The 14,458-nt window shown below is 39.2% G+C and overlaps 1 protein-coding gene across 1 annotated transcript; it reads left to right on the top strand.

Moving 5' to 3' along the window:
- Positions 1 to 493: 493 nt before the first annotated feature.
- Positions 494 to 12,505, top strand: ANKRA2 (ankyrin repeat family A member 2). The gene is made up of 9 exons (XM_083352579.1): positions 494 to 809; positions 1,720 to 2,095; positions 3,369 to 3,527; positions 6,179 to 6,244; positions 7,687 to 7,784; positions 9,295 to 9,420; positions 10,070 to 10,136; positions 10,367 to 10,447; positions 11,954 to 12,505. Exons 2-9 carry the CDS (start codon positions 1,807 to 1,809, stop codon positions 12,007 to 12,009), a joined length of 942 nt encoding a protein of 313 aa, XP_083208705.1. The 5' UTR covers positions 494 to 809; positions 1,720 to 1,806; the 3' UTR covers positions 12,010 to 12,505.
- Positions 12,506 to 14,458: the final 1,953 nt, after the last annotated feature.

The following is a 14,458-nucleotide window of genomic DNA, read 5'->3' as shown; positions in this document are numbered from 1 at the left end:
CCAATGCGTATACAAGGGAGCAGGGGATAGAACAGGGGTCTTCAAACTTGGCCCTTTTATCACCTGTGGACTACAAATCCCAGAATTCCTCAGCCAGGCACGCTGGCTGAAGGTTTCTGGGAGTTGAAGTCCACAAGTCATAAAAGGGCCAGGTTTGAAGACCCCTGGGATAGAAGAAGAGGTGGTGGAGACTAAGCAGACTAAGCACTTGTCCCGGGGCTCTCGAACTGTTTCTGAGCTTCAACCCTGCGGGAAACTACGAGAGGGCAGCAAGGAAACAGCTAAGTCTAGTACAGGGGTAGGCAACCTCGGCTCTTTTATGACTCATGGACTTCAACTCCCAGAATTCCTGAGCCAGCGTAGCTGCCTCAGGAATTCTGGGAATTGGAGTCCATGAGTAAATAAAAGAGCCGAGGTTGCCTACCCCTGGTCTAGTATCTGCTGCCGCGTATTGCCCTCTGGTGGACTTCGGGAGGCTTGCAGCCCAGATGAGGCAATCGTAGCAGCAGAGCCCGGCCCCCGGTTTCTGAGTCTCCTGTGTGCTTCCGCGGAAGTGACGTCACGGAACGGCATAACAACAGCCGCGGCTTGGCGTGCGGTGTGAGAAACCAACTGGGACAATGGAGTTGAAAGAAGCCGAGGTGGAAGGGGAGGAATTCGGCATCCTGTGGAAGTGAAGCCGGAGAGGTGATGAACAGAAGCGTCTGCGCCGTAGAGGAGCCTAGTGGCGAGATTGAGGTCGGAGAGACCCGGGGCTGCGAACCTGAGATCGCTCCTTCTGTCAGCCCGCTGGATGCTGGTTCTGAAAGGTGAGGTCTCCTTACGGAGGCGCCAGGTTGGCTTCTATGAACTTGGATCATATTTAAGCTATTTAAATTGGTTGACATTGCCGCATCATGCGGCGACAAACTAGGTTAGCGGTGTCCGATGGCAAGAAATGGTGGTTTCGCGTTTCAGTGTATAGGGCAGGGGTAGGCAACCTCGGCTCTTTTATGACTCATGGACTTCAATTCTCAGAATTCCTGAGCCAGCTTAGCTGGCTCAGGAATTCTGGGAGTTGAAGTCCATGAGTCATAAAAGAGCCGAGGTTGCCTACCCCTGGTATAAGGAGTCTTCCTGAATAAAGGAAAATAGAGTGAGATAAGATGAGGACCCAGACCTTTGGGGACAATCGGCTGACTCTGTAAAACCGCTTAGAGAGGTCTGGAAAGCACTGTGAAGCGGTATGTAAGTCTTAAGTGCTGTTATGAAATGTATGTTCTATAAGCTGCCTTCGTTTATATGTTTTTTTTTTGTAAAAAGATGGAATTTAAATTTACTTTTTATTGAAATAAGTGTCATGTTTGGGAGGCGTTAACCCATTAGCCCTGCATTTGGTGAAACCTGTAATGCTACAGCAGTGACGCTGGCAAAGAGAAGTCACCTCTGCCACCGATGTTTAATATGTTGGAAACTCTTATGTGAGATCATCAGTCACTGTTTATGAAAAGAGGTCCTTCTCAATTTTTAAGACCTCCTATCTGGGGCTGATTCCCCTGTAACATAGTAGAAATCTGATTTGAGTAGAGCTTAGTATAGAAATTTTAGAGCCTATTTTGGGATTTTCTGCACTATTCAGAATTAATTAGTTGTCTATAGCGATGATTGCTACTTTTTGCACTGTAAACTGAGTTAGTGTCACAATGTTTTAATTTGCTGATATTTTGTTTCCAACTATAGATTATTAGAAATCACAAACACTTGATACTGAAAAAGAGAATACATCAAATACCTTGAGAAACAAATTACATAATTGAAATTCAGATCATGGAGTCCTCAACCAATCTAGATGCTGATACCCAGCTAATTGTGGAAGATTGTGCTGGCACCTTTAGCCTGTCTCATATGCCAGATATTAAAGTTGAACATCACCTTGAGTCCAGTGTGGAAGAAGGAGCGCCTCAGAGTGTTGCCATGGGAATGAAATTCATTTTGCCCAATAGGTTTGATATGAATGTGTGTTCTCGATTTGTCAAGTCATTGAATGAAGAGGATAGCAAAAATATTCAAGATCAAGTGAACTCTGATCTTGAAGTCGCTTCAGTATTATTTAAAGGTCAGTTTTTAATTTTTTCTTCAAGGATAATGTTACCAAAGCAAATGAATAGATGGGTGCATTTGATCACTGTACATTTTTCTTATAAAGAATAGACTTAAATTTGGTTTGAAATTCCATCTTATGTAACCCAACATTTTTTTCTGTTTTCATTACTGGTATGTATTTATCTCATATAAATAAATGTACACATACCAGTAATTAAAACTTTTTATAAACTCAAGACAGCAATTATATCTAGTACTTCTTCCTCCTATTTTCCACTTTTGTGGAAAATTTGTCATTGTTCCACCATTCTTATATGTAAAGTGGACTGAAATTTCCATGTTTATGGATTTACTTAATATTTGGTCTCAGACATATAAACAATAACTCAGGTATAAAAATAAAAGGTCCTTTTATTTTCTATTATGATTGGATCAGTCCAATCAAAATACTACATAGAGTAATATTTATTTCATATGGTTGTCCATCTCGCTCTGGGTGGGGAAACAAAATTTAAATAAAAACAATGAAAGTAATGCATGGCAGCTGAGAATAAAGGATTATTATAATGATTACATTAGCTACAAAACAGGTCCCTATATACACTTGCGGTCCCAGTCATACTGGTCATATTTCATCCCAAACTGTCGGATGAAACCATTTCATCCCAGTGGTTTCATGTACGTTATAAACAAGAGATTAGAAAGATCCAAGCCCTGAAGCATCTCAGAAGAAGAGACTGAGGGTTGGCCCTCTCCCTTCTTATTAACAACAACTGAAACCTACCCCTGAGGAAGGACGGGAACCAACCCAGCACAATGCCACCCGCCCCTAATTCCCAGAGCAGGTCAAGAAGAAGACCATGACTGGTACTACTGAAAACAGCTGAAAGGTTAAGGATGGATGGTCTGCCCCCATCCCACTCACACTATAAGTCATCCAAGAATGTGATCAATGCCGTCTTTGTCCCATACTCTGGCCAGAATCCTGACTAAATGTTCCCTTCAGTCAGGTATTTAGAATATCGTGGCAAGCCAGCATCCAAAAATATTTTAGCAGGTTAGGAATATTGCCTAAATACTCTCTTTTGCATTCAGCTGGGTGAATCTGTGATTTATTTAGCATTTTACATGATTCCTCCTAACCGCAAATGTTGAGCACAGGATAAGCTCTGTCTTTTGATGCTGTTTCTTAAGAACTGATGTTATCTTAATAAAGCATAAAACAACTACATTCTTTTGTACAATAAAATATTGTTGTATGATTGCTTTATTTATTTTTTATCTAGCTGAATGCAATATCCGCACTTCTCCTTCTCCTGGGATTCAAGTGAGGCACGTCTATACTCCATCAACTACTAAGCATTTTTCACCTATCAAGCAGTCAACTACCTTAACTAACAAACACAGAGGAAATGAAGTCTCTACAACACCTTTGCTTGTAAACTGTACGTGTTTCTCTGTAGAAAGAATAAGTTTGGGAACAGTCCCAGAAATTCATATTGATACAGAAGTCCTCAAGAGCCTTCAAGCTGCTATGGCTGTTTTGTACCACAGATCCAGAGAAGTGCTTTACCAATTGAAGAGAATATATGTAAGCCTTTAAAACATCTTAAGTAAACCAAAAGACCGAGTAGCCCAAGGAAGAAAAACAGAAGTCCTACAACATACAGTGTAAGAACTGTAACTAGCATTATACAGGACAAGTAAGCAGAAGACTGGCAGAGGATATCCATTGCTACCATCTAAGTATAAATTTTATCTCCAATGCATGAACAGACTTGACCATAGTTTTAACTGAGAAACTGAGCATCCTAAACCAAGCTAAATTCAAAATCACTAGGAAATTCCTTTAAACTGACATTCAGACAATCAGGCATCAGTAGACCCATATAGGTAATTTAATTTAATTTAATTTATTGAGATTTTTATACCGCCCTTCTCCCAAGGGGACTCAGGGCGGTTCACAGGGCATAAATATAAATAACAATACAAACATTAAAAAACAATTAAATCAATGCCCAAGTTAAAACCAATAATAAAACAAGCCTATATAAAAAACCCATGTACCCCCATCAGGCCAGACCCGCTAGTTCAAATAAATGGGTCTTCAACCCGCGATGGAAGGATCGGAGGTCTGATGCCATCCGGAGCTCTACCGGCAGTTGGTTCCATAACGCCGGAGCACCCACAGAGAAGGCCCTCCCCCTGGGGGCCACCAGTCAACATTCCTTGACAGGAGGCACCCTGAGGAGGCCCTCTCTGGGCGCGCACAGGGCGGAGGGGAATCGATGCCGGCAGCAGGTGGTCCTCGAGGTATCGCGGACCCATGCCATGTAGGGACTTAAAGATCATAACCAACACCTTGAACCTTGAACCTTACCCGGAAGACAACTGGCAGGTAGTCCTCACCTTACAACTAGTTGCTTAGTGACTGTTTGGTTATGATGGACCTATCTTGGGAATACGATGTTTCCCCCAAAATGAGACCCGGTCTTCTTTTTGCCTCCAAAAAAGGCACCAGGGATGTCCTACCCACTTACCTAAGGATAGTTGCAGCCAGGTTTCCCATGCCCCAACACCTTCCTCGCCGGCCCACTTCTTTTGTGGCCTCTCACGTGTGTTGCCCCCGGCTTCCTTTTCACCATCATAGGCCTTCAGGAAAGCCCTCTACAGCCGAGAAACAAGCTCTGGATTGACATGCACGATGCCCCCCAGCTTCTATTTTGCTGTCAGAGGCCCTTCCAAAACTCATTTCTCGGCTGCACAGTCTTTTCCTGAAGGCCTCTGATGGCGAAACGGAGGCTGGTGTGATGCAAGCGAGCGGTAGTGAGCGGCTGCAAAAGAAGTGGGCCAGCGAGGTAAGGCAGATGTCAAGGCATGGGAGGCATGGCTGCAACTGTCCTAAGTGGGTGCAGGACATGTGGGGCAGCTCCACCACCACCCCATCCCCGCCCTAGTTTGATTTTTACCCGTTTGCCTCACCCCACCTCGTGCAACCACGTGCAATGGAGTGGGTGGGGTCTTAAGTAGGGTTTATTTTTGTGGTAGGACTTATATTGGGCACATGTGTAAAAATCTAGGGCTTATTTTCAGGAAATCATGGTATTCGTAATCTATGTTCAAAATTCCAGTTGTCTCTCTCTCTCTCTCTCTCACACACACACACACACACAGAGCAGTCATGTGACAGAATTTCAGGCATTTGGCAATGTGGCTGCATTTGTGGCCATTTGCAGCTCCCCACATTCATATGACCACATTTTAGTTTTGCCAAAAACTAGCACTTCCAGGTTTTGGCAAAACCAAGCAATAGTGAACCATTGTTTAACTTAACAACTGCAGCAAAAAGGCTGTAAAATCAGGTTGGTCATGTGATTAAGTCATTTTATAATCATCACAACTTATGACCATAATGGGCAGGCTCCATTACAGTAATAAACTGAGGACTATCTGTAAAGATAAATCACATTTACAGACCATTCAAAAGAGAAAAGAAAAAAGCTAAGAAGGAAACAAAAAGACCAGAAATATCCTGTTTAGTAGCCAACACTCAGATAAGTAGGGATTAATTCCAGACAAGCAGAAAACAAAACCGTAATTAACCAACTACCAGGAAGATTATATCTTCATCAACAGTGGCAGTGCAAACTACTGTCTATAAATGGAAACCCCACCCCACTAGCATTGATGCTATCTAGTTAGATAATGATATATCTGCAAGCAAACAACCAAACTTGGAGGGTATCAAGAATTCCACACAAGTGCTTTAATTATGAAAGATACAGCCATATTGCTTTATAACTGAAAGATCGTTGAAGTGAAGCTCTCACTTCCTTAATACATGTCCTTCTGCCAGTACCCAACCCCTGTGGCTGGCTTCATAACCAGACCAACATGTGAATTGGTGAGGCTTGGTTATAATTCAGTGTGTAAACCTGAGTGATTTGTATAATAGATGTAGGTAAAGACAAACCATATTTTGGTACAGTATGTAGTATAAACCTAATTTATGTGGCCTTGGTATGATTCCTGGTTATCCACAGAATTTGATTTATTCACTGAATTGTTATATCGTTTTCTGTTGTTGTCTTTGCAGCTCTGTCTGTTCACCAGCTGGCAGCTCAGGGGGAAATGTTGTACTTAGCTACACGCATAGAACAAGGTAAGAATTGATCTCTGGAGTTTTGTGGGTCTTTTGGCAGAGATAATATGGTGCTAGATGGGGTCTGTGCTGGGGCTCTTTTTTAAAGAAAGTTTCCATTTCTTCCTTGCACCCATTCTTTTTCTCCAGTTACTTTGAAATAAGTTTGAAGTCATTTTTCATTCAATTAATCGTGTCAAATCATTTTATATCAGCATTGGTACAAATACTGATACGTACTTATAATTACGTGTCAGTATTGCAAAAGCAAAAGACTTAAAAGCAGTAGATAGACTAGGGTTATGGGGCTTCTACATTTTTTCTTTGGGAAAAATGTATTTATTAGCAAACCTTTTCTGTAATACTATGAAATTATTATCCAAGGTATCCTGTAATTTTGATGAATCATATGACATGAGCAAGAGAACATGCTCCTAATAAAAGAGTTTTGCCTGTATTGTACAAGCTTCTTCTCATGGCATTATTGTTCAGTTCTGACAGTATTTTCTATAACAGTGATGGCAAACCTTTTAGAAACTGAGTGCCCAAACTGCAACCCAAAACCCACTTATGTATTGTCGGGTGCTGGGTGGGTGTGGCCCATTGGGTGGGCATGGCCCATTGGGTGGACATAGCTGTGATGGTAACGGCAGACTGGGTGGGACTAAAAAGTTCAATCAATCAATTCCAACTTTGTGAGATCCTTTTTTTTCCCCCGCGAGAAGTTGAAATTGATTGATTGAAACTTTTTTTTTTGCCCATGGCGGCAGAGGCCTAAAGCGAAAAGGTTTTATAAAACCCAGGTGAAGGCCTACGACAGGGGCGACGGCGCATGTGCCCACGGGGCTCTGCATGCCACCTGTGGCATGTGTGCCATAGCTTCGCCACCACAGTTCTATAACATTGCTTAAATTACAGTGTTGTCATCAATAATTGTTTCTTATCTTTAAAATCAATCTGTGCATTTTTCTGATGACCATTTGGTGAATGTAAACAACTAATAATGTTTTAGAACAGGCATGTCAAACTCGCGATGTCATGTGACATTGCGCGACGTATCGGAACTTTTTCCCATTGCCGAAAATGGGATGGGCGCGGTTTCGCCGTGACGCTCCGGCCTGTGGGCCGGCAGTTTGACACCCCTGTTTTAGAATGTTTATATTTTTAATTTCACCAAGAATTTTTTTTGTGGTATAGAACTACTGTAGGAATATATAAGAAAAGATTTTTATCTAATTCATAATTTATTTAAACTAAAAAGAAAAACAGAAAAAGCTGTTTTTAACATGTCAAACTGATTATGTACCTTAGACGTCGTTGAATCATGGGCCAAATGTAGCTGGCGAGTGTATATTGCAACCCCCCAAAATACAATGAACGGGATGCAGGTTTTGGCAGCAGTTTGGGTAATTTGGGGGCAGAATAAGTGGAAAGATAGTTGACCTGTGTGTTTTGTCAAACAGAAAATGTTATCAATCATATGGATGAAGAAGGTTTTACTCCTCTAATGTGGGCTGCAGCTCATGGGCAAATCGCAGTAGTAGAATTTCTACTCCAAAATGTAAGTGAAACTGTATTGTATTTTATACATGTCTAGTGATGCTACAAACAGGTATGTTTCTTTCCATCTTGAACATAAATTGTTAAATAAAGTTTAAAGAAGTTGTATCAGTACTAACAGAAAATATAAAAACTGAGAAATGAGTATGCAGGTGTTGGGAATATAGCCTGCGTGCCAGACTTCAGATTCACAAGCCACATCCTTATGAGAGAAAATGGTCTCCTTGTCTAGTATAGAGCAAGGTTTTCTAGCTTCTTCTACTGGGTATAGTAAATGTTTAGCTTTTTCTGAAGCCAAAAAGAAGTTTATAGAAATAAGCTGGGTGTAAAATAGCATTTCTATCTTCCTCAGCATCCTATGATCAATTTTTGGATCTCCAAGCAGCTGGAGAAGTGCAGGAAATTGAATAAGAGGACCATTTCATTCAGAAAACTTTTGCTTGCTATAGACATATGTAAAACATATAACTAGGGATTTGAATTAGGGATTCTTTAAAAATTACTTTTTGTATTCTATATTTCTTTATATTTTGGTGCAAATTATATAATATAATGTTTAATTTCAGTGTTCATCCATATATTAGGCTATACATATAAAGATGGATTTTTTTCCTTTAGAATTTTCTGATGATCTGTAATATTTTCAACCCTCTCCTTCTGGTCTGTAATAGTTTGGGCAGAGGATACTTAACTTGTAGGAATGCTTTGTTACCTGTCCACAATGGTAGATTTTCTTTTGAATGAAATAATTTGCAAGCTGTTTGTTATCATGGCCAGAGCTGTTCTTACCACGATAGATGGTGGCAGCAGAAACTGTCAAACTGCTGCTCCAAAACAGATGGTGGTATAACAGTGTAAAGACTTAGAGGCCATCTGGGAAGCAAAGATTTAGGACCTTCAGCCTTTTGTGGGGGTCAATCTCTTTAAGGTAAGTAGGTAACATCAGTAGACCTTAAAATGTTTTAATTTGCAGTTATAAATGGTACTGCATTAGTCTCCTGTTAAGTATTTTTCCATTTATTAAAATAATTTCATGTCCAGTTTGTTAATTGTCCGTTTCTCTATTTCTATACGTCCTATACTTTCATATGAGCAATAAAGAACCTTTTACCCAGAATCATACTAAATGATAGATTCATCGGTACTTAAAATATTGTTTTGCATTCCTGTTCTAAAAGAGGGATAGTGGGAAATAATAATAAGTGAAGATATGTGATTATTCTTTAGGAACATAAAGGTTATTATAAATAAAAATTGTCTGAAGAGCCAGATTTAAGAAGCAATTACTTTAAACTGCAACAGAGGAAGAGTTATGCATAAGAAGAAAGGGTGGCTCATTCAAGCAAATTATTCCTTGGCTGTTTAGAGATGTTGTACTCATTTTAAAGTAGCAAATGGCTATGTGTTATAATGGGGGTTTGATCCTTGGACTTAGGAGACCATTTGATTAACCCAGGGGTTGCACACATGAATGATCTGGTAAATGAAACCAGTGCTGTTTTTCCTGACAGGGTGCAGACCCACAAATCTTGGGGAAAGGTCGAGAGAGTGCACTGTCATTAGCATGTAGTAAAGGATATACAGACATTGTGAAGATGCTACTGGATTGTGGAGTTGACGTAAATGAATATGACTGGGTAAGTTTCTCTGTGGGAGTGCAGGTCCCATATATAACATTGTGAACTTATTCTGTCTATCTATCTACCTATCTATCTATCTCTTATTATCATATTTTAAAACTCCGTCTCTCTCACAGACGGAGGCTTGGGAACATATCACAGCACTAGATAAGCCCCTAGTAGAGCATAAAGGATGACTGTCCTTGTTTCAGTTTCTGATCTTTATATGATACTCTTTGTTTTGTGAATAGCTGATATGGTAAATTGCATTGTATAAACATATTTGACTTTTATTTTCTTTGACTGTATTATTCAGGGTTGATTCCCAAGCACTTTCCTCTTGTTATTGTCCCGGGACCTGAGGGCAACTCCTTGTGGCTTGTAGTTCCTTCCCTACTCCTTGTGGCCATGACACCCAAATGCTTCCTGCAGTATTCTGGTCAACAGGCCGAGTTGCAGCCCAGTTACAGGAAAGCCACGTAACTAGCGAGTGCAAGCTAAAGTCTATGTCACACAAAGAAATATCTTTCTGTTGCTTTATAGACATGATTTGATTAAAAAAAGGATTAATTGGGCCTATATGATACGCTTTGCTAATAAACTAAAGTTTTGGGGCTAATGTTTTTATCATTGAGCTGTGCAAAAATAATATTTTTTTTCCCCTCAGAATGGTGGTACACCCTTGCTCTATGCTGTTCATGGGAATCATGTGAAATGTGTCAAAATACTCTTAGGTAATTATTATAAATACAAATAAAACCTTTAGTGCTCAGACTGTGTGCTGTGGCAGTGAACTCACAGGGATAGTATGGGGTATTTTGCTAAATAAATGGAACTGTTAGTGTGTTCCTCACTGGAACAACATAGGAACATTGTGGAGCAAGAAAGTTTGGGAACTTTTAGATTAACCAATGAGATTAACAGTGCATGCAGATACTCCTAAATGTCATTTTATTTTAAATAGAACATGGTGCTGATCCAACTGTAGAAACCGATTCTGGATATAATTCTATGGATCTTGCTGTAGCCTTGGGCCATCGTAGTGGTGAGAATTCAAGCACTTTTTAACATGCTGTTGCAATCCTTTTTACTGTCAATTGATTAGTTTAACCACATTATTATTATTATTATTATTATTATTATTATTATTATTATTATTATTATTAATTAGTTTTATTCATTTATAACATAAAATGTGAAAACACACATAGTATGGGATGAGTAGAAAAATTGAAAACAAAAAAAATGTGATGAAAGTGAGGGGAAGAAACAAAAGGCATTGACTTCGGACTCTAGTTGAACCACTTAATAGGTTTTGTCATCGGTATGTGAATAGGCTAGAGCAGGGGTAGGCAACCTCGGCTCTTTTATGACTCATGGACTTCAAATAGCACTTGAATAGCTGACTCAGGAATTCTGGGAGTTGAAGTCCATGAGTCATAAAAGAGACGAGGTTGCCTACCCCTGGAGTAGGCATTTTAGAACCATGACCTGGTTAAATCAGAAGCCCTCCCAAGTGTTTCTTGCTGCTTCTCTAAAGAACAACATTCTTCACTATTTACATAGCTAAGCAAAGATAAATATTATGTGCCTCAATTCCCTTTTAATGTCAAGATAAAAATCTTTTTGTTTCCAAATGTTGTAAATTGCTGTTTTGTTTGTAAAAAAGAAAAGAAAAAGGGAGGGGGAGGACAATGAGAACTAAACTTTTCACCTATACCTGGTTGTAGTACAGCAGGGGTGTCAAACTCAATTTCATTGAGGGCCGCATCAGCATTGCGGTTGCCCTCAGGGGGCCGGGTGGGTATGGCCAGGGTGGGCGTGGCCTACTGGGTGGGCGTGGCTAGAGTGCGTATGGCCTACTGGGTGGGCATGGCCAGCTCTACGTCGTTCGCATCAAGGGTGCCTATGGGGGCCTGGGCAGGAGTGGGACAGATCTGAGGGTCTCTGGCAGAAGGAGGGTCTCTGGGCCAGGGCCAAGGCAGTGGGGGCTGTTCCCTCACTGTTTCCAGGATGGCTTCGCGGGCCACATGGAACCACTTCACGGCCCGGATCCGGCCCCCGGTCCTTGTGTTTGACATGTCTGTAGTACAGCATGTTCAAGAGATGACACAAGTGGAACTTGCTTAATCTAAAAAGCCCATCAGATGTGTGACTGCATAAGGCACACGTGAATCTGCTTATAGCTATGTCATCAATGCATTGGCTTGGGAACAATCATTAGTCCTAACAATGCACCCAAACAGCAATCCTTATTTTTCCCATATAGAGGTGAAGGATAGTAAATCTGGTATCTTGTTGCATCAGGGATTCTAAACTTTTCCCCCCAACATCGCTAAACATAGCCACTCAGAATTAAGTGTATTACTGGGTATAACTTGGTTCTTTTTCTTCACAAGTGTAGTCAATCGTTATTGGAAACTGACAGGTGTGTGCATAATGCATACATAACTTATTACAAAATCTCACTGTAGTCCTCACATCTTTCAGTGCTTTTAGAAGAGTCCCCAGTTTAAAGATTGAATACTAACGATGTCTTCCTCTATTTCAGTTCAACAGGTTATCGAAACTCATTTATTAACACTCCTTCAAAATATCAAGGAATAATATAGCTGTGGAATAAAAGAAGAAATGGACTTCATTTGAATACTGATCAGTATAAAAGTATTTTTTGATTGGTAACTTAAGTCTATTCTTCATTCTTACTACTTACCAAATGTGCTTGAAATGGTTAGTGGCATGCATATTTAGCAGTTGATTGTAAGTAGAAGAGACTGCCTTTTGTCCCAGCAAATTTTTCCTGTACCATAGTGCTGGTTTATTGTTCCATTATTTCATAGTACGGTCGATGACATTAGAATTTCTGTTTCATTGTTTAGATAAAAGAATGGGTAATAATGACAGCACTTGAAAGCTGAGTTCAGGAAAATTTTCTGGGATTTATTCAAGCCATTGGTTTTTTTTTCTTTTGAGTAATATTTTAGGTGAACCATTTTCATTTGAGTGATGTTCATAGATGTTTAAAATTCACTTATCCTTTTTTCTATTTCATGTATGCACTTGAAAAAAGAAATTATGACAATATACAAAATTATATCCCATGCTGATGTATGATTTATTTTATACATTTCAAGTTGATAGCAAGATAGTTTTTCAGACTGTATTAATCCAATATATTTTGATTCAGTTGGTGCCAACTATGTGTAGTTCATGTAGCTATTTATTTTCATGTGTAGACAACAGTCAGTTCTTTGCTGTTTAAAATAGGTGGGGTTTTTTATGTTTACAACTGACTTCTAAAATCTTAGAACAGACTTTTTATGCAAATAGCTTGTTTTATTTCATTGCCGCTATTTTAATATACTGGTTTAACATGATTTTCTAATGTGGATTAAGTATTTGAACTGGATAGAGAAATAATATATACACAAAAACAAAAATATAGCTGGCTAAAGCTATAACCTGGAATGACTGAAAAAATTGTTAACATTAACACACTATTACAATTAAAAATATTGGTGTTTTAATTAAGAGCCACCTAAAATAAATGTATCTTATTGTAGTGCTTGTTCAAAGTCTTCTGTTTTAGAAATGTTATAAAAATACTGACCACTAAATGAAATTACTCTGGATTATAACAAATTTGCCATCCATGCATTGATACTATCCAGATTATTTTAATTTCATATTATATGGAATTGTTACTTCTCACATAAAAACTCTAAAAAGTATGAGGTAAACATGTTCCATTGAAAATACAGGCATATGCCTCTAAACTGCTGTGGGGAAATTGTGCAATACTTAATATATGACAGATTCGCCTACTATGAGAATCTTACTAGCCAAAGAGAATCCTTTAGATTCTGCTAATTATTTTTAGGTAGCTCAAAATGTGTGTACCTCTCAATGTGTATTTAATATGCTATGTGTTATTATATTCTCAAGCCTTTTGAGATAAAATACTGTTTTGATTTTATAGAATTGTGACTTGAAAGGAAATTTACATTTTAAACTGTTTTGGGAGTGTTGTTTTATATAAAGTACAAATTGTGTTTTTGAACTGTTGTCTATCATGATCTTTTAAAATCTGTCTTGTATTGTATTTTTAGAAAGAGCTTTACCTCAGTATTTATAACTAGCAGCAAGCTACATGTTGCTGTTATTCCATACTTCAATTTCACCATTAAATAGTATAGAAGTTATCAGTTTTTTCCTGTAGATCACTGAAATTGTTAAAGATGTCGGCAAACCATTTGCACACAGTATTCATTACCATGTAAATAAAAATACATAAATGAGTCATGTTGATAATTTGTCTTCTGCAATAGCGTGTTGAAAACTGCAGTTCTGGCCCTGGGAGTTTTACTGAAAGCAGCTAGACAGCACCAACAGTTACAGCTATTTGGTAAAATAGATGCAATTCCTGCCACTATTCATATTTGTAGTAATTAGTAAATGGCACTGTTGGATGCTTTCCTATTGTAAAAACTTCCCAGTTAGACTGCAATCTTAAGAATTTATCTACAGTAGTCAATTTTTAAGAAGCATATTCTTGTTAAAAATGGGGGATGCTCTTTTCCAGGGGTACCCAACCCCTGGTTCATGGACCAGCACCGGTCCGTGCAAACAAGCAAAGCCCCATCTGCAGGATGCACATGAAACCAACCCCTTCTGGTCCACAGAAGAACCTCTCCACGGAACCGGTCCCTGGTGTCCAAAGGTTGGGGGCCTCTGCTCTATACTACATGCATTAATTGCTTTTTTGCATTATAATTAAGGTAAATAGAAGGATTGGTCCATTACTTCATTACTGGCAATATGAAACTATTTTGCCATGACCTTCCAGGAAATTGTTTCAACTTTTCCATGCAGCCTCCAAGTTCTGGGTTTTCCTGGTGATCTTTCATACAAATAGTATCTAAGGTGGACTACGTAGCCATGGACTAATTACTATCTCTAAAAAAGAACGCTTATTTACATGTCATTTTAGAGCATAGCACAGATGTCAAATGATTCATCTTGCCTGTGCCTACCTTTTTTAAATAGGTAACTTATA

The sequence above is a fragment of the Vipera ursinii genome, assembly GCF_947247035.1.
Source record: "Vipera ursinii genome assembly, chromosome: 2".
Taxonomy (NCBI): Eukaryota; Metazoa; Chordata; class Lepidosauria; order Squamata; family Viperidae; genus Vipera; species Vipera ursinii.
This window is presented reverse-complemented; position numbering and strand designations above follow the sequence as displayed.